The 27,702-nt window shown below is 41.2% G+C and overlaps 3 protein-coding genes across 3 annotated transcripts; 1 reads left to right on the forward strand and 2 right to left on the reverse strand.

Moving 5' to 3' along the window:
* The first annotated feature begins 756 nt into the window (after positions 1–756).
* xpa (xeroderma pigmentosum, complementation group A) lies at positions 757–4,011 on the forward strand. Its single transcript, XM_073470294.1, has 5 exons — positions 757–1,132; positions 1,289–1,394; positions 2,057–2,222; positions 2,647–2,764; positions 2,863–4,011. The coding sequence occupies exons 1-5, from the start codon at positions 850–852 to the stop codon at positions 3,015–3,017; spliced, it is 828 nt and encodes a 275-aa protein (XP_073326395.1). The 5' UTR covers positions 757–849; the 3' UTR covers positions 3,018–4,011.
* A 1,344-nt stretch (positions 4,012–5,355) lies between these two features.
* Positions 5,356–7,479, reverse strand: LOC141005180 (NAD(P)(+)--arginine ADP-ribosyltransferase 2-like). Its single transcript, XM_073476965.1, has 2 exons — positions 7,246–7,479; positions 5,356–6,363 (listed from the first exon to the last, which is right to left on the reverse strand). Exons 1-2 carry the CDS (start codon positions 7,318–7,320, stop codon positions 5,458–5,460), a joined length of 981 nt encoding a protein of 326 aa, XP_073333066.1. The 5' UTR covers positions 7,321–7,479; the 3' UTR covers positions 5,356–5,457.
* An 895-nt stretch (positions 7,480–8,374) lies between these two features.
* kpna7 (karyopherin alpha 7 (importin alpha 8)) lies at positions 8,375–12,588 on the reverse strand. The gene is made up of 12 exons (XM_073463935.1): positions 12,478–12,588; positions 12,263–12,406; positions 12,101–12,186; positions 11,449–11,617; positions 11,163–11,262; positions 10,838–10,920; positions 9,995–10,081; positions 9,721–9,897; positions 9,390–9,623; positions 9,070–9,252; positions 8,823–8,969; positions 8,375–8,544 (listed from the first exon to the last, which is right to left on the reverse strand). Exons 1-12 carry the CDS (start codon positions 12,541–12,543, stop codon positions 8,458–8,460), a joined length of 1,563 nt encoding a protein of 520 aa, XP_073320036.1. The 5' UTR covers positions 12,544–12,588; the 3' UTR covers positions 8,375–8,457.
* Between the last annotated feature and the right edge of the window lie 15,114 nt (positions 12,589–27,702).

Consider the following 27,702-nt stretch of genomic DNA (forward strand, 5'->3'; position numbering starts at 1 on the left):
AATCCTCATTCACCAAACGTGTAATGACATTTCCCTTCTCATTCCTCACAACTAGATTTTTAATTTGGTCAAGCATTGCATAAACAAATCTTAAATACATTTTCATTTACTTTAATGGTGATCTACTGCTTGTTAAAAGTCTACAAACCTGCTGCACCTAATGGACTCAGTGCTCTGTGTGTGAGACAGTCCAAACACGATCCATGTAACATTAACACCTGCAATAACAAACATGCTCCTTCATCTGCAGATGGTGTTTACACCGAATCAGCTGGACGCTCACTGGACTCAGGACATCAGATCACAGAACAGTTTCATTATTATTCTTTTGTTGGAGCTCCTGCTGAGCAGCTTTCACAGGACTGAACGCTGGATCCACATTTCCCCTCTGTTGATATAAAAAACAAAATCACAATGATTCTTAGTTTCTGCATTTTATGAATATTATATTCCATTTCTGTGAATTGATAACCCTAAATCCTGCAGACTGAACCTTTAAACACACATACAAGGATTTGAAGAAGAAGAAAAATGAAACAATATTCTAATGCAGGAATTCAAATTGTTTTTATAAGAAGAGCTTGTTCAGTTTCAGATGCACCAAACTTTATTTATTTTTATTTAAAGAGGAGTCTTCTGGTCCTTTACGTCCCGATACAGGAGGTGGCGGTAATGCACCTAAAAGTTTAAAGTAAAGAAGAAGAAGAAGAAGAAGAAGAAGGAGCCGGAAGTGTGCAGCTGTCAGTTTTGTAACAGTGTAACGCTGCGCTGTGAATGAAACAAACACAACCTGGTGTTCAGAGTCATCTTATTCACTTCTATGTGCTGATCGTGGTGTGAGAGACCAGCATGGACCCGTCGGAGTCAGGGGGGCTGGATGCAGCCGGTCCCGGTCCAGAACAGACTCCCAAACCCGAGCTTTCAGCAGCGATGCGGGCTAAGATCGAGCGGAACCGGCAGCGGGCGTTGATGCTCCGGCAAGCCAGACTGGCGAGCCGCTCTTTGTCCGCCGTGGAGGGAGCAACCTCGGCCAAAGTGTCCAGGACCATCGACTCCGGGGCCGGCTTCTTCATCGAGGAGGAGGAGGACGGAGAGGAGGAGCAGAGGACCAGGAGGGTTGTGCATCAGCCAGGTGTGTGGTGTGGTGTGTGTGTGTGTGTGTGTGTGTGTGTGTGTGTGTGTGTGTGGTGTGTGGTGTGTGTGTGTATGTATTTAGGAACTCGAGTGTGTGCATGCATGCTCATTTACATATGGTGTGTGTGTGTGTGTGTGTGTGTTTTGTTTCCAGCTCCTGTGATTGAGGCAGACTACCTGGTGTGTGATGACTGTCAGAAACCCTTTATGGACTCCTACCTCAGCAACAGCTTTGACCTGTCCGTGTGTGACAAGTGCAGGTACACACACACACACACACACACACACACACAAAGAATACAGAACAAAGTTTATTATGTCTTGTTATTCTGCATATACTCATATTTAGGATCTGGCCAGAATTTCCTGTATATGATAGTACAATTACTTTCCAAAATAAAGTGTTTTTGTATGTTATTTGTAAATAATAATGTACATTTAACTCCTGTTAAATGTATGGTGTCCAGTTGCATAGAGGGTCATGTCTGATTAGTACAACATAGAGTTAAGGTTAATATAATATGCCAAAAATATTCCATTACGGATGGACTTAAGGCCAAACATGTAATTTTCTTTATTCATCTCAAACCTTCGAATAGTTATATTAAAACAGAAAATTTGTGTTTAAAGCAACATTATATAGAAATATAAATACAAATCCCAGGTCTGTAACAATTCGTCAGACGTAATGTAGGTGCTAACTACGGACATTACGTCATAACAATGTCATGTGTTGAAAACTGTTATGTTGAAGTAAACATGTATGTAACGCTGTGATCCTGCCCTCTCACTGAAGTCACATAGTGCAGAAACAAGTGATAGGGCGGCAGAGTGGCTGAGACAGAGACACTATTCACCCTGCTATATACATGGCTGGAAATCATTCAGATGCTTTAACAGTAGGAGCTTCGTTCCCCCTCAGAGACAATGAGGAGAAGCATAAGTTGATCTCCAGAACTGAGGCCAAGCAGCATTACCTGCTGAAGGACTGTGACCTGGACAAGAGAGAACCTCCGCTCAGGTTCATACTGAAGAAAAACCCTCATAACCCACGCTGGGGAGACATGAAGCTCTACCTCAAGCCTCAGGTAGGAAGACAGGAGCAGTAAACAATGGTTTGTGTGTGTGGGTGTGTGGATGGATGGTGAGGTAGTTCTGGTTAATATTCATAATACATTTTCCCATATTGACCCGTATTGATGTTTAGCAGGATTTGCCAATGCTACTTTAGTATTTAAGTTAGATCCAATGACTAAGTAAATAAGTGCAGGTTAACTTTTCACACTACACTAAAACTTCAACAGCATAAGTATGATAAATATTTTGTTAATTAACATTTAACAACCTTTAAAACTACTGGCTGATGCAGAAGTAAAATATTTATTATATTATATTAATTATTGATCGATTAATCAATTATGAGATAAATCCTGAGTTATCAAAAAACTGTTCGTGCTGTAAGGTATGGTGTGATTTGTTGTGTCTATCTGAACTATGTATCTGGCTGTCCAGGTGGTGAAGCGATGTATGGAGGTGTGGGGTTCAGAGGAGGCTCTGGAGGAGGCCAAAGAGACGAGGGAAGATAACAAAGAGGTGCAGAAACAAAAGCGCTTCAACAAGAAGGTCAAAGGTCGGTTTCAAAATACTCGAACATCAACTTTCAGGCTGCAGGGTGAGCGTCGACCTGATCAACTCTGAATGTGTCGTGTGTATGCGTTTGTGTGTCAGAGCTGCGCAGGGCGGTGAGGAGCAGCATGTGGACCAAAGACACCAGCGTTCACCAACACCAGTACGGACCAGAGGAGGTGGTTGATCCAGAGGAGGATCTCTACAAGAAAACCTGCACCACATGTGGACATGAACTCACCTACGAGAAGATGTAGACACACACACACCCCAACACTGACTGATACAGGTTCAGACTACAAGGAGAAGTCTTAACCTTCTCCACCTCATGCTGTGTTCTTTTTTTTTGTTTTTTTTTCTTCTGGTATTTATTTATTTTCTGTCATTAATAAAACACTCCGTCTTGATCGCATCTAATGGGCCAAATCACTCACATATTCCTACTGTAAGTCAGTAGTAATTTATCTTCTAAACAGCAGTTGACCTCAGCTAACTGTATATTTTTAGCAATAACGGCAGATTGCCCTTTCTGTCCACTGCCTATTTCTACACTTCCTGTTTCTTTTTGAAGCATTTAGCTTCTCACGGTGGCAAACAAGGGAAGTCACACTATTGAAACTTGAAATAGTCTCTTGCGTAAGATAGTGAATTGTGTGACCGGCTTTATGACTGGAACACATATGAGCATTAAAAACAAAACCCTGCTACCTTTAAGAAAAATGTGAATTTTGGAAAGGGGCGTCCATTTTTAGGATTTCATGTTTTTGGACACTCGTCTCCTCACAGATTTCAGTCATATGTAATGTCAAGTCTACATATGAAAATGCCGTACCACCTCTCTTGCCTTACTGGACAACGTTATATCATGAGTCATATCTCATCGTGGCTTAATGAACAAGGGGTTCGTGCAGTAGATTCCAGGATTGTTATCGGGGACCTCCATTGAACAAGCGAACAATGCAAGGACCTCAGTCTGCTCTCAAGTTACTGGGAAACAGTTCAGCATGAGATCTCATGATTTCAGACTGTTTCTGTGAACTAGTTTTTGATACTTATTGCTATCAGCTGTAAAGAGACAGATATTCACTTGGTGATGATAAAGGACTGGTCCTAAGAGTTAGCTTAGGAGTCATTTTGATCATTTCTTAAGAGACTAGAATGAGATAAAATAAATGTGTAAAACATTTTTTATATCTTTGTAAAATGAATTCAATTGTCATGTAAAGTCTGTTTATTAAAGTTTTGATTTAGTTTCTTGTCACTTCCATTCATCTTAGTTATAAATATAAATATTTATGAAAAGACAAAAGTTCTCTGGCTGACAGTATTCAGAAATAGCAGTGGAATTGTTTTTTTCAACCTGTGGGCAGCAACACCTGTACAGCTTCTCTTTCATAGTTAATTATACAGACCTGTATAATCACATGCAGATTTACTTTCTTAAAGTCGTCCTGGCCAGGTTTGCATTTCAATTTTTATACATGCTGCAAATGTCTTGATAAAATTGCCTCTTATTACAACATGAAGCCTTGTCCTATTGGGTCTTATTTATAATGTTATTTGTGGAGTGGGCTGTTGTGCATTAAAGGAAGTCAGAATTTGGTCCTTGAGATACCCAAAAGATTACAGGTTATAGAGCTGTTGGGATATACCAATACTGATAATGATACAAATGAAATATTGATATTATGTTAATAATACACCTACAATAACATTTTCTAACTTGGGGCTGACCAAAGTGGGGCCAAGTGGCCAAAGTTGGCTCGCCATAAGGTATATTTTGGTGGACCGGAAGTAAGTTCAAGTAAGGGACCTTGGGATCCTACTGCTAAGGAAGCCCTGAGAGGCATTTTCTATAGTTTCATAGTACCATTTCCATCTTAACAGTACAGTACAATTGGTCTTTGTTTTAAGCCCATGGTCCAACATTAAGGTTCAGTTTTGGCCCTCCAAGGAAACAAGTTTGGGAAACCCTGGTCTACATAATCCAGCACCTCTTCAATCATTTCCAATTCTTTCTGTTCTTGCATTGTCATGTTAGATGGCACTAATGCGCATTAACAGTGGGTGACTCCTGTCATCAAACGAAAAAAAATAAAACAACGACAATGCAATTATGACCCAGCTAGCCATTAACACAATATGTGGCTTCTTCTGCTGCCCAAAACCATGTTGGAGGAGATGACCAATGAGAGCGAGACACTAACCACAGTGTGGTGAGATACCGTGGAAATATCATTGTGAATTCTGGAATCATTGTATTGACAGTCTGAACCAAACTCACTTTTTGAATGATGTAATATTTCATTGTTTTGTTTCCAATATCTCTTTGACTGTTAAAGAAACACAAGCTACTTTGTCAAAAAGAAACCTTAAGTGCCTCCTGTCAAACAGAACGAGTCACAACTTGTCCCCTCTACCCCACAGTTTTAAAGAATACTAAGAGGCATAAAAGCAAACAAACTGCATGTTAATTAGTATTAATTATTATTGATAACAGTGACTGGCAAAACAATCCATCTGCAGAGCAGCTACTAAATGGACCTCATGGTGAGATGATTTTGTCTCCAAGGTCAAGAATTAACTTTCAATGTCAAAAAAGTCATGTTTTAATAATTTCAAGACAGTAAATGGTAATAAAAATGGTGACTGTATTTACACTGATGCATTCGAATGAAATATTGTTAAAACCAGCTTCTAAAGAAGGTCCATAGCCTGACAGTTGAGACTGCTGTGAACTCCGGCGGTCTCAAGCTTGTAGACAACCTCACACTGTAAATCATTCTGTCCTGTCGTGTCCACAGAGACAATATTAAACATCTCATATGGAGGAATCAGCACTTCATCCTCGTCTGAGTCAAACTCTGAATAGGACTTGAGGTAGGCACCGAAACATGTGTGGATCTCAAAGCAGGTCCTCCGTCCAAAGTGACGCAGGTCCTTGTTGAAGGAGCTGGAGGCAAAGGAGCCGAAGCGCATGGTTTGTCCTTGTTCCCCGCTGAAGAGCAGTCTGCTTCTCCGGTAGGTGGTGTAGCAGCCTCTCTGGTTGAGTTTCAGGAGCCGGATGGCGTCTGACAGCAGGAAGTGAAGAGCATGGAAATCAAACGAGGTCTTGTAGGAGGCCTTCCCCTTGCGGACTGCTCGGTTTAACTCGTCATACGACCCGGCTGTGTAGGCACACAGGGCCCTGAAGTGAATCCAGGACAGTGGGTCATAGATGTCCTTACTCCTCATGGCTTTGTGGGCACAGAGTTTTGTGTAGGTGGAGTGCAAACCTTCCCTGGTGCTCCTCGGGAGGTAATGATGTTTCACATTGATCAGCATCTTCTGGGAGCAGCCGTAGTACATGTCGTCAACAGAGTCCGGAGACAGGCTCAGAGGGATTCTGATGATGCTGGATGGACCTGAAGGGTCCTGCACTGAAGTACCAGATATCTTCACCGAGACATGGGTGTTCTTCTGAATGGCAGCCTGAAAGGACATATTCTTTACTTTTACAGGATCTTCAGATGCTGGAGACGGGTCCACTGCAGCCTCCTGTGTAGGTGTCGTCTCAACATCAGAACTTTTCCAAAGGGCCTTCATGGTGACCCGTTCAGGCAACTGTAGAAAAATGAGAACATGGAGTTTATTGAGATGCAGGATTGCAACATAAACAGTTCAACTGAGACCAGGTCTGAAGCTACACTGAGGTCACATGTCCTTTTTAATCTGTCTGAGAATTCTGGGTTTTCAACACCATCTTTAATTCTAAAAAATCCAAATTAAATCATTACATTCTTCTTCTTAGTGGGTCATTTTAGGGTTTTAATAATCCTACACTTAGATTTGACTTCTTTTAGTACAACAAAAGGGATTCTGCATTTCCAGCCATTTTTTTTTCTGGACAGTAGAATCACTATAGAAAAAAAATACACCACCCGCTTTTAAATTGCAGCAGGATTTTTCCTGGAAAATTGAAGGTTTGATTTGCAGCACAAAGTAAGTGCGTCTGCCATTGCACAACCAAAACACGAAGTATGATATTTTTTGTTGTTTCTTGCTTTGGACAGCAGCCAGGCTGCTACTGATGGTTAATGCTAGCAATAAGAAAAGGAAGGAGCTGCGAGGAAGCCAGGAACTAAAACATCCCAAACACCTGTTTGTTTCCAACTGCTACGGTGAGTGATATGGTTATCTTTGCTGAGTGATACTAAGGCCCCAGACGTATGACCTCAATATTTCGACAATTATGGTTCTGACCATGATGAGACCACATACTGTAGTTTTTCCATATTTACAACTCTGCACTCAACTTAAGATTTTTAGCCTCTCATGCCCTTGGTATAAAACATGACTCACATTACAGGATAAGATCTGGTACTTCAAGACTTACTGGTTTTGAAGTCATTTCAAATAATGTACGCCTTTTGGTTTCCAAAAACCAAAACAGTTTCCCTTTTAGAATATTTTTACATTAGTGGATATTGTTGCATATGTTCTTACCGTCATTGCATTCAGAAGTCTGATCCTTACACAGAGGCAGCAGAGGACACCAAACAACATACTCCTTTTCAACATGATTGAAGATGCCTAAAAAGATACGAAAGGCAGTTTTTTCCAGACTACAGTATATAACTTGCAGTATGATAATCAAGTTAATCTCATCAGGTAACAGAGCAGCAGGTTCTAGTGAGGTCTGTATCGTGCCTGTTGCCTTATATTGGAGCTGCTGTGGGTGAGTAGCCTACAGGGCAGGGGTGGGGTTACAATGTGAAAACACCATGCTGTCAATCTCGTGAGTTACCAAGGGTTTTCCCCAATAAGTATATTTTTGGTGGCAAGCAAGATTTTTGTCAATTTCATCAACTCCAAAAGATGGAAGTTGCAAGGTTAAAGGGTCAGTTCACCCAAATTACCCAATTTTCCCCTTACTTCCAATTGGCATTTACCCACATGGACGGTTTTGGTTTCATATTGTATCAGAAAAAAAACAAAAACACCACAGAAATGTGGGGAAAAAAAGCCAACTGCTCCTCCTATTGAAGAGGATCTGCATGATGCTACATGTTAGAAACAGGTTATTTGGGGGAAAACCTTAGTCACCAGAGTCAAATAAAAAGAAAGCCTTTGTATTCTACATAAGTCAAATGGATATACCTTTTTAGCCTTTCAAAATCCTGATATTTTCAAAGTGAAACAAGTTTGTGAAGTGGCCATGAGTAATCAAGTCTTGACCCGATCTTGACTTGAGAAATCACCACTCTGACGAAATATGTGTCAAACCAAGAACCTTTTCCTTTCTCTGGGAAGTCCCTTTAACTGCACCGTCAACCATCCTATTTTTAAAATCTTATGTCAGCAAATTAACAAAATTAAAAATAAAAGGGTGATGAATGAATTGGTGGTAGTAGTCCAGTCTATACACAATTTGTTGGCAATTTCTAAGCCATAGATCAGTCTAGCAGTCTTTTATACTGAGCAAATTTAATCAGTAACATTCATGATGCAACTATAGAGTATGTGAAACCTCTGCTGCAATAATCAGTCCTTGAATTTGTACTGTTGGTTTGCCAGATACCCTTTTTTTTTACAGCTAAAAATCTACACTTCAGATTAACATGCAAACACTTGGTAGGGAACCAACTGTATGAAATTTATTTATTTTCTTTAAACACAAATTTATCAAGAACATACACACAATAGTAAAGTCTGAGGTTAAAATTCAAAGGTTCTTTGAACATCTGGACTCTTAAACACAAAAGCATCCTCTGTAGTGTCGACCTTCACTCCCTCGATGTCATCCTAGAAGGACGAGAGGGAAAAGGTTTTGTTAAACACCAACTGAAACTTCAGTACAAAGACACATTACATTTGGAGCCCTTTTACCAAGAGTGATACATGGGCTCCCTCGCTATCAGATACAGACAAGCTTATTGCAAAGTTTAATTGTAAAAAATTACTAGATGTTGTAAAGCTGCATAAAGAAAAACCCTTTAAAAATAATCTGCTCATGCACCAGGTTGTCAAACCTTAGATCCACTCTTAAATGTAGGTAGTTGGTTGTGCGTTCAGATACTTACGTCACCAAAGTACCGCTCAATGAGGTTATGAGCAGCCTGGTACACAGTATCGTTGTCATGGTTCTGCAGCGTCTCGATGCGGTCCAGTCCTCCCAGCTCTTCAACCAGCAGGCTGAGTTTCTCCGTCTCACCGAGTTTCTCTGCAGCCTGAAAAGTCACGTACAGTAACTGAAACCATCTGATCTTCCAAGTTCTGTAGCAACTTTTTGAACAATTTTATGTAAATAATTGATAGTTATCCCCTTACCATAAAGATGTTGTTGATGGCATCCAGTATGACCAGAATGACTTTAGCATCTTTGACCTGCAGCAGGTTGATGATTGCCTCCAGAGCGCCACTCTGCACCAGAGTGACCACCTGCTCCACAGTGCCCCCACTGGTGAAGTTTGTCACTGCCCACACTGCCTCCCTTTGAGTCTTGAAGTCGCCCTGAGGAAAGATTGACCATAGCATCATTCAGTTTCTTCCTGTGACGTGTCAAAATGCTCTGAATGAGGCCAATGCAGACGAGTAAATTTTTGTTTTCACCATCCAAATGCCAAGCATGCCTGTGGTTCATAACTCACATTTCTGAGTTGCTCCACCAATGGAGGGAGCAGGCCACAGGTGATGAGCTGTTGGATTTGCTTACAGGGCCCTGCAGCGATGTTGGACAATGCCCACGCTGCCTCTTTTTGCACGCTGGCCTTCGGGTGTCTCATCAGTTGAGGGAGGAAGTTCAGAACGCCGGCGTCAACGGCCGCCTGGGTCTGCAGGTCTGAGCCGCTCACTATGTTCCCGATGGAGCGGAGAGCCGGGGTCTGCAGGTCAGAGGGGTAAACTTTGAATACCTCATGACAGAATGTTTAATGTTAGAAAGCATTTTTCAGAGGGCTGAATGAGCAAAGACCACACTACCATGACACTGAGCTCCTCGTGGCTCATGAGCTCCACCAGTCGAGTGACGATACCAGTTTTCACCACAACATCAATACGGTCATTGTCACCATCTGAGAGGTAGGAGATCGCCCAGCATGCATCAGACAAGATGTCCTTGTCACTGAGATGGAGCAGCTGAATCAGAGAGGGAAGTACCTGAACAAACAACAGTTAGAGCATCACGTTTTTGGACTCTGAATATCTTTGACACCCAGTGCTTCATTCTGACTACTGAGCTGTGATGGCCACTTACCTGCAGGACCGCAGACAACGGCGGACACGGGTTCTTATTGCGACACAAGTTGGACAATGTCCATGTTAGATTGCGCAGGTAGCCAACCTGGAATTGATGGAGCATATGACTGACATTATACAGCAGCAAAATTTAGACTTCTCGCCCACAGCTGAGGAAAGGTTAGGGGGAACTACTTTACACAGTTTTTTTTTTAAAAAAAAAGTGCTGGAAAGTTTGAAAATGCAAAAATCTCAAGGTGTGGCATCAAAAGGCGTGAGCTTATGCAACACTCAATTCATATGTGAGAGTTTGTAGAGATGGGAAAGATTCCCATGTGAACATCTTGTGAGCATTTATGTCATCAATACAGACTTGACGTTTCATTTGCAGAGTTTGTCATGCAAAGATCAAAATACTGTGGATTTATCACTGTATCCATCACATCTGGGTATAATAATGAACTGCATTTGGCTGCAATACATCTAAATTTGGACATTTTAGCTGCTCTGGTATTTGCAAATATCAAGTTGGACATCAGCTTTTAGAAAAATCTAATCAAAGTATGACTTGCATGTTGATGTAACTGATATTCTAAGTATACCTATGTACCCAACTCATGTCTGCTTGGGGCTACATTAGCCACTACTAGCATAACAAACCTTTTAAAAGAGATTTTGAAAAGTGAGAAAATGTGTGGAAGAAAAAAATAAAAATTATACAATCACTTGCTCTCCTGCATCTTTGGTTACTTCTAAAAACAGCCATCACGAGTTGATAGTGCTACATGAGTGTATTTTGGTACTCTTCTGTAGATAAACCCTGACACATAGTTTGCACCAGCCTTGTAAAGTTTTGACTTACTGGTGTGTCTGGAGAGATGCGGGACAGTAGGGCCGGGATAACATTGCACCCAATCAGGACGTCTCGATAAGCTGGACCATCACCTGTTAAGTGGTCACATTGTGGCATTAGTACAGCAACAATGAGATCAGTGTGTATTCAAGGCAATATTTTTATATGCCGAGCCCTTCATAGTGGAAATGAGACCAGTTAATTGTCCATAAGGTTGAGAACCACTTTCCAGTTGTCCTTTTAGTAGCTCAACATCCAGATTTAACAGTTGTATGGATCCAAAGTCAAATTCAGACATGACGGCAATATAGCACATTAAGTCTCCTTATTTTACCGGCAATGTTTCCCAGAGCCCAGACAGCCTGTTCACTGATGTGCAACATCGGCGAGGTCAGCAAGGAGATGAAAGCAGGAACGGCCCCGTGTTCCACCACCTGAGACAGAAATATACATGTTTAACTGAGCCACTCAGAAAAACGGCCTCCATCAATTAAGTCTATTAGGTTAACAGCTATTTTAAAGTGTTTCACTATGTTTTAGGCACAATACAAAAAAAGTTGACAACCTACGTTGCAGTTAAAATGAAAATTAAACATAAGAGATCAGTTCTGTGTTCCCACCTGTTGAGTATGCCAAGACGTTCCGGAGGCGATGTTCGTGAGAGCCCAAGCTGCTTCAAACTGCAGAGTCGGCACATCATCCATACTCAGGAAGGACACAAAGCGAGAGAGTATACCTGCATCTATGATCTCCTTCAGGGGAGGGTTACGCTCCTGAGAAAGCAGCTTCCTGAGGAGAGGGTGAAGGAAATTTACTACAGTGATGAACACACTTTATCCTAGTTCCTCCACAATTGAGTGTAATTGAGGCTATTCGCAATAAAATCTCATTGTCCCATCTTTGTCAGTAGTGTGAGAAAATGGTGAAAATGACCCCTACAATCCCTTAGAAGGCCCAAGTAGCATTTCTGCAAACTGTCACAAGCGAAAAAAGCTAAATCCTGACATTTTATGAAGATGGAAACAAAATTCTCTTACATTTATGGGTTTGGGGCAATTTTCTGTTAAACAGGTAATAGCAGTCATTAACTGGCACTAAAGTCACGTAAGACAATTTTAATCTCAACCACGCTTTGGAGCAGTTTTGCTAAAGGATTAGGACTTTCTGCTTGGTGGTGCCCACTCGTGCAGCTGGTGCCTTTAATTCCCTTCACCCCTGACCCTCAAAAAGCTCCAGTCCGCCACTGTTAAGAAATCCTTCCTGATGGCTCACCTGGCTGCCTGGCAGCCTCGGGTTTGGGACTCCTTGCAGTCGCAGTTGACAGCTTTAATGATATCCTCAATGGATAAAGTGGTCACCTAAATGACAGACAGTAGAGATGTTAGAGATTCAAATAGATTGAATTAAATCTTTTAAAGGTTTCTGTGAACGGACCAGCTCGTTGGAGGTGTAGTCAGGAGACAGGGCATCCTCGTCCGGCAGAGACGACAGCGTTATATTTCTTCTCTTCAGGAAACTCTCATTCTTGTGCGCTTTGCGCAGCTCCACGCACTCCGTGATCCTTTTCTCCCGAAGTTTCTGCAAGAAGCCAAGATGCAGTGTGCATAAAAAGCATTCATGAACATAACCTTGAAAAATAAACAACTTACAGCTGGATCTTTCCCCTTGTTTTTGAATTTGGTGAGGCGCTCCTCGGTCATGTTCTTGGTGGGCATGGTGGACACGTCCTCTCTGCTTGAGACACACAGGTGAAAACTTACTGAAACCTTCAGCAGGAAGGTTATATTGAGGAGAGCCGCCTCAGGTGAATCTGATTATCAGTGATTGATGTAACACCCCTATCAATGTATTCACGTGCAGCTGTGCGCATTTCAAGCAGCCCAGTCATCTTTATGTCTGACGCACATCTGGGAATCCATTTATTCGCAGCATGTGCAGAAGAATGGTATGAAAATAATGTGTGCTGTGTCTGTGACAGGATGTAGGATGAACAGTTTTTTTTTTTTAAAAGCACAAATGTATTCAGTAAATTGCGGAAAAATCCATGCGCAAACTAATGAAGTCATAACTTAATGACAGCTCGTTATTTTAGTTTCATTTTTTTATAAAGGCATGCACAAACAAATGCACTCTCAAACCCATACAGTGTGAAGAGGTTTTAGGTATCTAGATTCAGCTGATCCTCTTATTTCCTGGTCATGACTCATGTGATGTGATTTTTGTGGATAAAGAGTCACTAATGAGCTGAACAACAACATGAAGAGAAAAGGAGTGATGTCCATGTACAGTCACATAATCAATTGCAGCTACCAGGCTTATAATTCAACAATGTGAATACTTTGTGGTGATAAACTGCAATCACTTACATTAACCAATAGCGTGTCTTCGACGATAGGTGGCAGCATTGCACAACTTTCATCTGTTTTAGTGTGTGTTGAGATTAAAATGATGGTATGTGATGTGTGGCTAAATAAAAGGAAACTAAAAAGGGATCCTGTGAGCTTAGATTGGATCTTGAGTCACAGTACAGTTACATCATAGCAGAAAAGAGGGGAGGCCGCAAAACATGAAAATGAACAGATCAAATGTGGAAGAAAAGAAAGAGACTGAGAGAGAAAAAGAGGCAGACAGTGATGGAGTCACGTCTTCCTCTGTAACAACCAGGAAGGGCCGAACAATGGCAGCTGGAGTGGAGGTTTCCCCCTGACCAAGTTATAATCACTTCCTCTCGATAACATAAGTACACACACACACACAAACGCACACGATCATGTGACTGAGTACTTAAACTCGTGTGAAAACACTCTGAAGCCTCACCACAACCCTTTTTTCCCCTTTAAAGCGACACCTTAAACCTTCTATCTCACACCTTGCTCTCTCTCTCTCTCTCTCTCTCTCTCACACACACACACACACACACACACACACACACACACACACACACACAGGCCATGTCAATATTAAAAATGCAATATGTAAGATTTGGCCAACTGTCAAATCCCTCCTCAAAATAAATAGGGGCCAGCATACCAGAGTAACATCTTACTGCTGCAAACAGAAGCTGCCTTAGCTAGTTAGCTCAGTTAGCCATGCAGCTAATAGCTCGAACTGGAAGCTCATGGACTTGAGGATTGTTAGCGTTTACAGTGCTAGCACAGGAGCTTTGGGCCGGGGCTAGCTAACCATGTAGCTATCTTCAGTAGATATTTCTGTAACAACAGTGATCATAATGTCAAAACTGCTATTTTGTCACATTCTGTGGATAACTTTACAAATAATCTTTGATTGTCTTCAACTACAATTCTCACATATTGTACTGTTAATGTGGATTATTAAGAAAACAGTTGTTGTCCTGTGTTTGGGCCTTCTAAACAGTTTGAGGCTCAGTTTCTGCCTTCAAAAGTGAGCTCTGCAGAGGAAATACAAGTTTAAATCTCACTTATGGAGTAGTGTGAATTGGAGAAAACTGAGCTTTTTGTATAAACACTGATGTATTGCTGTCAACCATACATGGTTGAGTATATCAGAAATTATGTCAATATCAAATTATATTATTACATGTAAAACAGTCTATTGTGGCAAACCCCAAAAAGAGCCTGTTTTAGTTCATTCTTTTGTTTTAAGGTCTGAACATTTTCTGTATGGTTAGTCGTTCTCATTAATCCCCACAGGCAGCAGGTACTGTTCATTACCTGCCTGACATGTCCAGAGAAAATTTCTAAGTGTTCATAAAATATAGATGAACATTTTTTGCGAGCCACAAAAACCCCAGATATTTTAATTGAATCCAGATTTGGTGAAGACCAAAACCAGGGTATAAAGAGACAGATAGGTTCAAATGTCCAAAAAGCAAGAAACAAAACTAACAAAAACAGGCAGGGACAAATCAGCAAAAAAAAAAAGAAAAAAAGAACCATGAACACGAGGAACACGAGGAACACAAGGAACACGGGACTGGCGTGGGAAAAACAGAGCAGACAGACCAACAAAGAGTGAGGGAACAACACAGGCTTAAATACATACAAACTAAACTAAGGAGGGGATGAGGTGCAGGTGGAAAGACATTGTGAACAGGGCAGTGCTAACTAGGCTAATGTGAGACAGGTGTGGGGGGACAATCAGACTTGGGAGGAACACAGGAGGGAAACAGAACACTGGGAACACAGGTGAGCAGGAAGTAGAAAGTGACAACCAGACAAAAGAGGATATAACTACAAAATAAAACAGGGAAACAACAAACCAAAAAACGAAACCATGACACGAAAGTGCAGGAAACAAATAATCTGCCTTTTTAATCTCAGAAGTAGGTTATCAGTTTGAGTCTCTCTGCTTAAACTGCCTGAGTTAAAACTGTTTAATGAAATAAGACTATTTTTGTTCCTAGCCACAGACATTAATAACAAAATGTTCAAAGCACCAGAATGAGGTTGATGAGGTTGCATATGGCCTGCAGGCTGCCAGATGTATAGATCTGATGTGGGCTGTGTATCTGTTGGCTTATTTTGAAGTTGAGAAGTTGCCCCCTGGTGGCCAAAGATACATTAATGCAGCTTTAAGAAGAAACACTTTTCCCACCTTCACTCGTCTGTGATTGGTCATCTTTGGGTTTTCATTGCTGGAGAACTTGTTGGATTGGTTCAGAAGCAGACTAGTAGAGGCGATAGAGGGATGGACCTATTCTAGACTTATCGGGTGAAGAGTTTCGTTGAATTTACCTGCTCTTCTTTTGGTGAGTTTATGTGCATTAGTTTAGTGGACCAAGCTTGTGTATAAGTCAGATTTTTGCAGCTGGTCCAGGATCATTTAAAAGTGAGGAGCATCAGCCACTTCACAGGATGAAAATGAAATCAAAAATAATTGAAGGAAAAGGATGTTTCCCCTCATCTCGACACTCCCCCTGACACCTTCTCCTCTGCTCTGTTTTCTTATGCCCGCTTCACTATAAGTGATTTCCCTCGGTCAGGCCTGGGAAAACAGAGAGGATAAAACAGAGATGGATGATTTCATTTGTTCTCATGCTCTGAGGCTACTTTTGTATTGTTATTACCATAGAGGTCAGAATGTCCTTCAGAGGACGACTGGACGGTGTGAGCCTTCACCAGAGGTATTAAAACATGACACTGCTGCTTCAATAGATGGTGAGAGACTGAAGAAGAATACAGGCACACTCTTATTTCTCTACACTGATTCACTTATTTAAGAAAAACTACATCAACGACCTGTTGATGTGGCATTTTCTGGTGCGTGTGTCTGTGTCTGCGTGTGTGAGCTGGTCTGGTTGCCCGTGAGATCATCCTGCTGGACTTTTGACCTGGAAGTGCTTATGAGTCCTCAGAGACACATTGAAGGGTGTGGAGTGTTTCTAACTCCTTGTTAGTCTGAACAATGTGAGGTGAGTGGAGGAAATTCCACTGTGCAGGTTCAAGGTTTCACAACACACACAGACACACACACACACACACACACACACACACACACATTGTACTGTACATACATACAAAGTCAGAACGCAGAAAAAGTCACTCTTTATAAAAAATATAGTTATTTACATAATCTTTACTGTAGCTGCTGAGCTACTAGCTGCTTGTGGATGAGTCTCCATCTTCAGCGTAATGATGTTTAATGTCCCCAACAACGTCTGTAGTCTTATTTAGCCACTTGTCAGCAACTGCTGCTGCTCGAAAGACACGTTAACCCTTTAAAATTCACGAGTAAGGTATTTGCTGATGAATTTTATGTTGAAGATCAAAGCGTGAAAATCTCATGTCAGATGCCTGAAATCTCTCATTTCAGGCATGTGAAAACAGTGGAAACTCATTCAAAAAACCCACTGACTTTATTCAATAAGAAAAAGTACATCTTGAGCCCAAATTGGCTCTTCATCAGCTACTGAGGAACCTCTGATTTCATATTCTGTATAATTAATGCCAAATTTTTATGAAGCCACAGCCAGCAACCACAGCTTCAAGACAAGCATAACCAGGTGGCTGTTCAGTACAGCGTCCTGTTGTATACACATTGTTGCTAATGGCTTTATCAATGATTAATAAATAATTTCTCTTGCTTTGTCTTTTTAGTTGCAGGGCATCAGGGGCACAATCCAGGTATTAGCTATTCATTAACTTCAGACTTCAGACTTATTAACATTTATAATTGATAGATGACTCACTAACTTTTGCTGATGGCTTATTAGAAGGTTAGAAACTCGTTAGCATTTGTTATTAAGGTGATTAATAATGACTCAGCAGAAAGAGGGATTTTTCACAACCTGGCAACCCAAAACCGACGCTTATTAATGGCATATAACTCATCAATAAAATATTAGTGAATGATTTATAATCCATTAGTATAAAGTCACTAGTTACAACTTTTATACCTTTTATTAAAAAGACATAATCAGAAATGTACACATTTAATCAACACTTTTATGACATTGTTTCAGCTTTCACTGTCACTGGTATTTATCTTTCCATACTCTCCCTCCACTCCTCCATCACCAGCTCCCTTTTCCTTCCTTCAGTCTTTCTTCCATTTCTTCACTCGTCTGTTTTGACTTCTCTCGCTCCCATCCTCCCCGGTTCCCAGATCAACTTGAGGTGTCTATGGGAAATCATTAGTATAGATTGTTCTGCAGTGCTGCGTCAATACACACACACACACACACACACACACACACACACACACACACACACACACACACACACACACAAACGTGTGCATTATAATATGCCCTCTGCACCTAATAGTGGAAGGATGTTTAAAATGTCTTTGCTGTTTTTAAAGAGTAACACTGAGGACAAATCTTTGGCAAGCAGTGCTGTGTGTGTTTATGTGTGTGGCCTTCATTATGGTAGGAAGAACTTGGACACATGCAAAGATGGATTGCAAAAAATGATGACAAACATGTAGCGCAGTGTGGCAAAGACAAAGGTGAGCTTTGTCTGTCCACATAAGTCAGCGGTTCTCAGATATCAAAGCTGAGGGGAGAAAAAAAGAACCACAACAGGATGTGGGTTAGAGTGACAGAAAGAGAGAGACAGATTTGTGTGTGTGTGTGTGTGTGTGTGTGTGTGTGTGTGTGTGTGTACACATGAAATACATCAAAGATGGAGGGAATTTCCATTAAGAAAGAAACAATTTGATACTGATATCAAACATATTTCAAATTCTCAGACAGATGTACGTGAATGCTTGTTTTTCTATTTATGTGCATCAGTTTTTCATGCTGTCATGCCTCAGGAATGGCTACTGTCATTGCATGTCTTCTTCTCTTTGCCCTTCTCTTTCTCCTTCCCTCTCTTTGTCTGATTGGCGTTTAGCTCTGCTCTATTAATATTTCATGCTGCCACTCCACTACCTGCCTATCAATAACCTAGACAAGACACACCTCAGGTCCAATCCATCATACTCACAACTGACCAGGCTGCAAAATTCTGTGTGTGTGTGTGTGTTTGTGTGAGTGTATGTGTGTGTGTTAATAGATCATTTGTTTCTGCTGACAAAGCCCCAGTCGTTGGTTTGTATAAACAGGCTGAGGACTCCACAGCTGAGAGATCGAAATAAGCCATTTATCATTTCCCATAGATGCATTCACACAGGCAGACACACACACACACACACACACACACACACACACACACACACACACACACACACACACACACACACAAGCGTGCACACACACACAGAGACATGCATGCATGTACGCAGCATGTTTATTGCCACACAGGGCTGAAAAATCATTGTAGATTTTATTCCGGTGATCGGTCAAAAGATAAAAAGTTCACAGGATGTAGAAGCAGGAAACAACGTTGAATAGAATTACTCCTGATTAATCTGGCAAACAGCCAATAAAAGGAGTTAATTTTAAGGATAAGTTCACCCCAAAATGAAAATTCACTGCATCGAGTGCGGTCGAGCTTGCGCACCTACTTCAGACGGGGTGCACGCTAACGCTTTAAGCTTAGCAGGTACGGTGAAGATTTCTGCTTTTAAAAGGGTTAAATAAAGTCTTTTCAAATCAATTTTGGATCTTGAGGCTTGTGGAGACATAGATTATGCCATACGAAGTGTATGCAGCCATTTTACTTTACTTTTTTTTATTTGGTTGTGTTAATAAGTTTTAAAACCAGTCCCCATCTACTTCAGTTGTTTACAAAAATGTTGCAATGCTATTTTGTTGTGAAGCTCCAGAAATGTTTTGTGGACTATGAAACTTCACCCATCTTTCCATCGGCATGAGGGTTAGAAGATGATGACTGTTTTGTTTCTGGGTGAACTTTAACCTCTCGAAGGCCAAAAACAGTTGTATTTAGATGGAATGAATACGATATAGTGAAATGTAAGAAAAATGTTTACTGGCTGTAACATGAGAAATCTAAAATGGCACAGGTGGAGAGATTCCGCCAAAATGTGTCTCCACTAAAATCTCTCTAACTTTGCTCTGCTACACTTTATTAGCATCAATCCTGACAGAAGGGTTCTGATGTCAAGCTGTGGTTTTCTAGAGGTTTTGGGCTGCAACTACATCATTCCAAGGGGATTTTCACTCTAAAAATGCAAATTTTTAATGCATTTTACTCTGACCCAGCAAGATCTATACTGATGCTTCCACCTTTTTAGAAATCTCACATCCCACAGGCAGCAGGTTAAGGTCCACTGACTGAAAACCTGGCAGAAATCTAACTCCAGATCACCTACAAAATGGACTTTGTAGGTGAGTTTTGTTTTGCCAACTTCTGTTTCAAAAGTCAAGAATGAACTTTTAATTGCAACTATTAAACCAAGATAGGTGGGAGGCCGTTGAAGTGAACAGAATCTTTAAAACAAGACCATTTTACCCAGAAAAGAAAGAGACTCATGTACGGTGGGTAACTCCTGTGATGGTTACGACTGTTTGTGAATGCAGTAAAAAGCAATGAAACGGTTTCACTGTATTGTCCTCAAGCCAGCCCAGTCAAACTATCATCAGCATGCAAAAGTGAGGCTTGTTTTAATGCACCTGTGTGCCTTCAAAGCATTTCCACACATTGGTGACACGCAGTAAAAAGTGGAAGTAGTGGACAGTTTGTGGAGAAAGTAAACCCACGGTCCAGTGCAAACACAGTTACTGGGACAATTTTCAAACCGCCAATCCGTTTGTTTGTAACCACTTATCTTGTGCAGGGTTGCAGGAGTTTTCAAACACCCAAATGTTTAAATACTCACATGTGTAATTGCAAAAATAAACAAGTGGAATAAGGAACAGATCACACAAGATCAAAATAAAGTTCTCCATTTACTCTGCTCCTGAACCATGTACGCTGATTTTTTTACAGCCTAGAAGAGAGCGAGTGGCATTATCTGTGGATCAGCCAACTCCCCGTAACAAGAAAGGGAATCAAAGCAGTGGAGGAGAGACGGGGAGGGGCGCAGGGGCCGCAGAGATGCATGGTCGAGAACTTCAAAGGTGAACGCACAGTTCACACAGATATGAGGCTCAGACAACAGGGCAGAGCCCACATAGACTTTACAAAAAGAGAGAGAGGGCAGAACTGAGCACATACACATAACATACACTCAGTGGGGGGGCAGAGCTGCCAATACTGTCAACAATAACATCCTTCATTCTTGCCAGCTGGCAGGTTCACAAGAGGAGGAGGAGCTGGGGGGCTTCAGGGGTCCAGTGGGGACTTTGGTGGGTGTTGTCTTGGGGGTGTGAGCCAGGTATCAGGTGTATCTGGGCTGAGAGGCCCCTCGCATGGGCATCCTATTCACCTGCTGCCCAGGCCTGGACAAAGGCTGGGGCTCTGGGGCTCCGCTGGGCCACAGACAGGCCTGGTAACACTAGAAGGTCTTAATGGGTCCAAGGTGAAGGGAAGATGGTAAGAAGAAGATTACAACATGGGAAAATGTTGGGTTAAAAAACAGGCTTTTTGATGATCTGAGGCTCCAGTCAGCTTTTTCCCATGCAGCCAAACAAGGCAGTGACTTAAGATAGGAGTATAAGAGTATTCCTTGTTGTTCATTTATGTGGTCCAGAAATGTCTGTATATATTTGATCAACATACAAACATACAAGTTAAAATCAGACTGAGTAAATTAATATTACTCACACACAGTTCATCCCGTGACACAAACACCTAGATGAAAATCTGACTTAATCTGATACAAATAACATTTTCAGTGCAAATATTTTGAAGGTTCATCTATCTCATTCCAGCATAATCAGAAGATGTTTGGCATCTCTTCAGAATTTTCTACTTGATTTTCAACAGTGGCATATTGATATCACGTCACAAGTTATCTTAGTATTAAAGCCCTGGAAACTCGTCTCTTGCTGTTGTTTGTAGTTGTTTCGTGAAAAAACTCCCAGTACTCCTTCATGCACCTCAGCAGCGACCTTACTTCACATATTTTAAATAGTGGCAAATACCTCAAATGCTCAGTCTTTATCTTTATCAACTCATCCTCCACTCTCAACCGTGAATTTGTGTGTGTGTGTGTGTGTGTGTGTGTGTGTGTGTGTGTGTGTGAGAGAGAGAGAGAGAGAGAGAGAGAGAGAGAGAGAGAGAGAGAGAGAGAGACTGTGTATGAATGAGTATGAAACTGATCCGAGTTTAAGCGCCAGTGTGTCCCCGTGCAACAACAGCAGTGACATTTATGAAAGAAAAGGCGTGTTGATTTCTGCATTGTTCTGTACATTTTACTACAGACATACACATACTGCAAAGGGCTGAACCTAAACAATAATTACCATACCTGACTTACAGACAGACAGATGTGTGTGTGTGTGTGTGTGTGTGTGTGTGTGTGTGTGTGTGTGTGTGTGTGTGTGTGTGTGTGTGTGTGTGTGTGTGTATGTGTGTTTGTATATGCACAAATTTTTCTTGTTTGTAGACTCCAGTCATGTAGTCACGGCAGCAAACCACTTAATGCTTTTCACACTGCACTTAGCCCAGAGTTAAAAACATTCGGCACACAAGGACCCTCTTAGCTGCAGGCTAAAATAGCTGTTAGGCCAGGCTAAGGAAACCTTACATTGGCACAATTCTTGCACACTCCAAGAAGAGCAGCAGTAGGCTTGTGGCACTGATACAACAGCTGAAGAGGTTGGTGTGTTTCCCGGGACAACAACACCTCACAATCTGCTGTATCAGCACCACCGCTGGCTGTTTGTTGTATAAACCAACCGCAAGAAAAACACAAACACGATCAGAGCTACACATATTAAAGCCTCTATGCTGAACTCAAACCTTTAATGCATAGACTCTAACTAATGCAACCAACAAAGGCAACCAATCAGAGGCAGAGTATGGGCGTGTTTTGCAAGACATGCAGTGATATCCATAATAATGCAGTAATAATGCACCGTTCCTTAAACATTAGTCTTGTGTACCAACAGACATATATCCAGATTCGGGCTAGAAATGCAATCTGAATCTGTAGCCCTTGGCTTAAGTTAACCTTTGGTTAACAATTTGTGTGTGAAAAGTGGCAAAGTTATCCCAGGGTCAACTCTTTTCCAAGGGATGAGTGCCAAAAGCCCTCTTGTTTTCTGTCTAAGATGTGCATCACTGACGCTTCAAGATAATAAAACTTCATTTCAAAACATTCCTAATTTAAGATCATCATGTTTGGAATTAGGAGATAAACTCAAGGTCAATAATTCAATAACAGGCTTAATGACTTGTTTGCAGTGTTGCTTTTGCAGAATAGTTCAGATTGATGTTACTTGGATATATCCTGTTTAAATCTGAGAAGGAATATATAGTTTAAAAATAAGTTAATAACTTTTTAAAAAGTTTTTAACAAGTTTTTAAAAGTTATAAACGGTTGTAATAACATAAGAGATGAGATGATAGCATTTATAGAGCAACAGGGATATATTCACAGTGTGTGTGTGTGTGTGTGTGTGTGTGTAGGTGAATGTGAGAGAGAGAGAGAGAGAGAGAGAGAGAGAGAGAGAGAGGGAGAGAGCAAGAGATGCAAGTATGGTGGGTAGGATGGAAAAAGTAGAGACATCAAAGAGCAGTGGAGGAGAGAAACAGCTGGTCAGTGTGTGTGTGTGTGTGTGTGTGTGTGTGTGTGTGTGTACATGAACACACCTTCAAAGCAGACCCTAGATGTGCCAGCCCACCTGACTTCAAGCATTGGTATAGGGACACATATGCACTCATGCACACACTCTTCCAAAAACACAAACACACAAATACTGAAATAAACACACGGTACACACAGTGACTGAACCCTCTGACATACACACATACTGTACATGCAAACTCCACCTGTCACTGTGTCTGTGCATGTCTTGCATGTGTGTGTGTGTGTGTGTGTTCCAGCGATTAAAGCGCACAAAAGTCACACACAGATAAATCACTAGGTCTGTGTGGATGTTTGGGGGGTTTACGTGTCCTGGCATGTCCAGACTCAATGAACCACAGCTGGGCAGGATCGGCCTGGATTCAGCCTCTCTGGAGAGGGTAGAAAGAGGAGCAACGGAGCAAGCCAGTGTCCATTTTCTGCTGTGCATAGTTCCTGCACGTTGGAATTTCATGGGAAACTTGTTTGACATTTAAAATCAGAGTCAGATAAGAGGATCTACTGTATATCATTTAATTACTCCATGTTAGTAAAGATATTTGTCCAGGATGTGTTCAGGCTGCAAGCAGAGAAACTGCCATCAAGAACTAAACAGATTGCCACACGTGTGTGTGTGAGTGTGTGCGCTTACCCTCACTCATGAATGTGTAATTGAGGTACATCTAAGAACAACCTGAGGTGAAGATGTTGTTTATCTCCTGGCAGGTCAAAGCTCCTTGGAAATGGTGAGGAGCGCACACACACACACACACACACACACACACACACACACACACACACACACACACACACACACACACACACACACACACACACACACACACACACACACACACACTAATTTAATGGAGCTGCAGCCAGGAAAGGAAACTCCCTGGCTTGGAAAGGCAGTGATCACTCATATCCTGATCTTCTGATAACAACATGTGTCTGATTTTCTCTTGTATGTACGTGTGTGTGTGTGTGTGTGTGTGTGTGTGTGTGTGTGTGTGCGTGTGTGAGTGTGTGTGTGCATGGTCCTCGTACAGTGTTTCTTATGTTTCGATTGCCATTGTTACTGAGTTCTGCATCCATTCATAAGTGCATCTGCTATGCTACGTAGAATGAGCATTCCTGAGCACTGCTGCCATTTCTTCTGTGCACACACACACACGCAGAGATGCTTTTCCAAACATTGTCTGTCACCCCACATGTTGTAAAGCCTCAGGTATGAATACTGTCATCACAGGCACACATCTCTCTCTCTCTCTCTCTCTCTCTCTCTCTCTCTCTCTCTCTCTCTCTCTCTCTCTCCACTTAAAGAGAAATCATCGGTGAGGCAGAGGTGACACAACCACAATGTGATCAGATACCTTCTATCTCTGTGCTTGTTTGTATCTGTGTATAAGCCTAATTAATAAAGACATAGTCATTATAGTTCACATGTGCATTCAGTGATGAACTATCATGCAAGCACCTAAACTTAAGTTACATTAGGGTCCAGACACACCAAACCGACATCACTAGCTGTGATGAAAGCTGACTGTTGGCCAATGTCTCTGCCAAAAAGCTGCACTTGAACAAACCGCAAAGACTACAGCCAACTAGCTTGCACATTCTGCAAATGTATGAGAGGAAGTAACCCTCCACAGTCCCCTAGTCTGAATTTGTCATTCAACAAGGTAAACCAGAGGGCTCAGGACTGCAGATACACAAACCATTGTTATAAAGAAATGCATTTTTGCACATACCTCACTAATATAGCCACTTCTGACTGAGAATATGTCTGATAAAAAGATTCAACATGCTCCATCCATCAACAAATTTTACCCTCAGGAGCTGGTGGAGACCAAAAGCAGAGCTAAAAAGAATTCACCACGTGGTCAGACACAGAACTCGTAATTGTTACTCCAAAGCTCCTGAATGTGTAAATAGGCAAGTGTGTGTTTACAAATTCATCAAATCAACGTAAAAGATGTAAACACAACATTCATTTTGGATACATATGCACAAATAGTTGCACAAAAATGTCGGCTATGTTAAACAGTTAAACCACCTTTTCTGGATTTTAATTCTGGGATTTCCCCCAAGAAATAGTTCAGCAGATGTGCCAAGCAAGATCTTGATTGTGATCAATTATTTTTGTAGGTGAGGGCTGAAAACAATCCATACTCATTAAGTATATGATGTTTGAAACAGTGAAACAACCCTGCTCTTTCCCCCTAAACATTAATATTTAATCTGATTCAAGTATTTTAATAGTCATTGATGTTACTTACATTAATAGACTGGTAGATGAAGCTTACACAAATGCCTTTAGATTATTGTACTGAAGTAGTTCCACACTGCTGCAATTACCGCAATCAATACCAAATTGTTGACTATATGTTTGGCAATGCAATGTTCCATCAACATAAAATGTACCATACAGCATTCATACAGCATTCATCCCAAAATATGGAAAAATCCAGACCAGCTGAACCCTGTCTGTGTCTCCCGGCGTGTGTGTAAGGATTAATCCTTCGTGTTTGCACTGACACCGACACGTTTCATAAAGGAGCAACAGATAAAAGCATTGAGGAAGGCTGCGTTGTTTATGAAGTCATGTTTTGTTCTGAAAATTTGGCAACTATTCAACCTGACCGCTGTCTACACCTCTTCCAGCTGAGAACACAGTAACACACACACACACACACACACACACTTGCACACTTGCTTTTAAAAAAGGTGCAATAAAACTTCCCTGTCAGTCTTTCATGTGTGAGGCTTAAGAGCTGTCACACTAACAGGAGGAAACCACCAGGCTTTGATTGGCCCTCCACACTGAACAGAACCCTGCAGACAGCATGCATGGACGTGTGTTGGTCTGTGCGTGTGTGTGTGTGCGTGTGTCTACCTTGCAAAATATTCTCCAGTTTCATTGCTCAATAAGTCTACTTGATATCTAAATATATATTAAATAATTATTTGAAATTATCATTTGCATTTTTTTAAAAAGCGTATCTGGAAATTGACACCATGTTAATAAAAACTAATGGAACTCAGTGAGCACCAACCAGGACTGAACGTTAATTTCCAGGTTAAAATGCGATGATCTTCCCAGTTTTTATGCCCTCTTTTCAACCAGTTAAAATATGGTTACAACATTAACCTTTGTCACAAGACACAAATTTGTGACATCATTTGAATGATTTGTTCATTTGTGTGTTGCAAATGAACAAATCAAAGAGGCAATATTGACTAGTGGGAAGGTATTTCTCCAAAGTCATATTACACTGATAGGCTAAATATGGTCCACATGAAGAAATATGCTGAACTATAGTCTACAGGTAGCGAGCTGCCAACAAGAAGCTCCAGGACATTGTGATGAGAGCAGTTCTATATGTAAAATAAGACATTGTGCTTAAGACACTGCTGTAATGGGCATGCCAAAGTAAAGCGCTTTGACTACTCAGAACCAGGACTTTTGGAGCAGAGTGCACAAGCTGAAGAAGTACATACAGTACATACATTGTATGATCATTGCGGCTCAACAGGTAAAGCAGCTGACCATCAATTAGAGAGTTGGCAGTCTACTGTTGACCCCAGTAATTAGATTTAATGTTGCAGGATTTGCTCAAAAGACACGTTTGATCCTCTATAATGTTCAGACAAGATTCTCTCATCATTTTGGTGCCTGGCTAAAAAAAAACACATCCAAATTTCTCAGTTGAAAACCAGTATTGCAGATCCCAATGAAATATGGTCTAAATGTGCATGTGTTAATTAATGTCAGTGAGCAAACTTTCACTTTTGAACCAGTTTTGATCGTCTTTTTACTGGTGACCATAGCCATTTTTTTTAAACACTAAATCTTTTTATTTAATTATTTATTTTGTATATTTAGTGGAGCTTTCGTAGCGATGCTAAATTGAGCAGGTCTCTGTTTCATTTATGTTGCATGTTGTGCTCGACATGTACAAAAATGTCATAGATTTTAGTCCTCTGGTTCTGTCTTGCTCCCCTTTTTGTTTTGTTTTTGCCAGTGGTCTCTGGAAAATGGAATGTAACTGGGACTGTTAATGGTATTCCATCAATTATAAAAAAGAAAAAAACAAATTTTAAAAAGTGCATGTTTTTCCATTTTTTGCAACCACTGTAGGTTCTCCTTCACGCTTGGAAGGGAAGGGTAAGGAGAGGCGTATTCAGTTGGTTGCCATCAGCACCCTGACTGCTAGATGCCACTAAATCCTACACACTGGAGCTTTAAATAAAAAATAGCCGTCACCAAAATGTTGTTATTACTCAGCTTTTCAAATATATCCATCATAACAAACAAAAACAACACCATGAGAGAAAGAGAGAGGGAGAAAGAGGAATGGAGATGTGCTTAAACAGAATAAATAGAGGAGAAAAATCTTTAGAGAGGCAGAAGCTGTGGAAGGTGGAAGGACTGAACCAGTAGATGCAAACCTACTTAGGATTGATCACAAATAGGAGATAATCAATTCAACTACAATTGAATTCACATCAAGCAGAGGGGAGAGGCATTTCAACAGAGCAGCAGAGGCGTTCGTCTCCTCCACCATTGATGGCGTGTTTGACACACATTTGTCATGTCGAGACCTTGTGGAGAATTCCTACCGATTATTCAGTAAAAATCCATAGCTTCCTACTCCCCTGCCGTTTCTGGAAAATCTCTGCTGTCATTTTTTTTCTTGTCGTTTCTCATCTGCAGGGCTTTGTCCTCGGCGCAGTGCCGAGTCACCTGGGGTATTGGGTATTTATGATGACTATACAGTCTGTGTGGACTGAACACACACACGCACACACAC

The sequence above is a fragment of the Pagrus major genome, chromosome 1 (assembly GCF_040436345.1).
Source record: "Pagrus major chromosome 1, Pma_NU_1.0".
NCBI lineage: Eukaryota > Metazoa > Chordata > Actinopteri > Spariformes > Sparidae > Pagrus > Pagrus major.

Bases quoted from the DNA above. Each gene is read 5' to 3' on its own strand.
- xpa (XM_073470294.1), top strand. From the start codon at position 850: ATGGACCCGTCGGAGTCAGGGGGGCTGGATGCAGCCGGTCCCGGTCCA. The intron at 2,223-2,646 runs GTAGGAAGACAG...CTGGCTGTCCAG, and splicing joins AGCTCTACCTCAAGCCTCAG to GTGGTGAAGCGATGTATGGA. The intron at 2,765-2,862 runs GTCGGTTTCAAA...TTTGTGTGTCAG, and splicing joins CTTCAACAAGAAGGTCAAAG to AGCTGCGCAGGGCGGTGAGG.
- LOC141005180 (XM_073476965.1), bottom strand. From the start codon at position 7,320: ATGTTGAAAAGGAGTATGTTGTTTGGTGTCCTCTGCTGCCTCTGTGTA. The intron at 6,364-7,245 runs GTAAGAACATAT...ATTTTTCTACAG, and splicing joins GACTTCTGAATGCAATGACG to TTGCCTGAACGGGTCACCAT.
- kpna7 (XM_073463935.1), bottom strand. From the start codon at position 12,543: ATGCCCACCAAGAACATGACCGAGGAGCGCCTCACCAAATTCAAAAAC. The intron at 12,407-12,477 runs GTAAGTTGTTTA...GGCTTCTTGCAG, and splicing joins ACAAGGGGAAAGATCCAGCT to AAACTTCGGGAGAAAAGGAT. The intron at 9,253-9,389 runs GTGAGTTATGAA...ATCTTTCCTCAG, and splicing joins TGGTGGAGCAACTCAGAAAT to GGCGACTTCAAGACTCAAAG.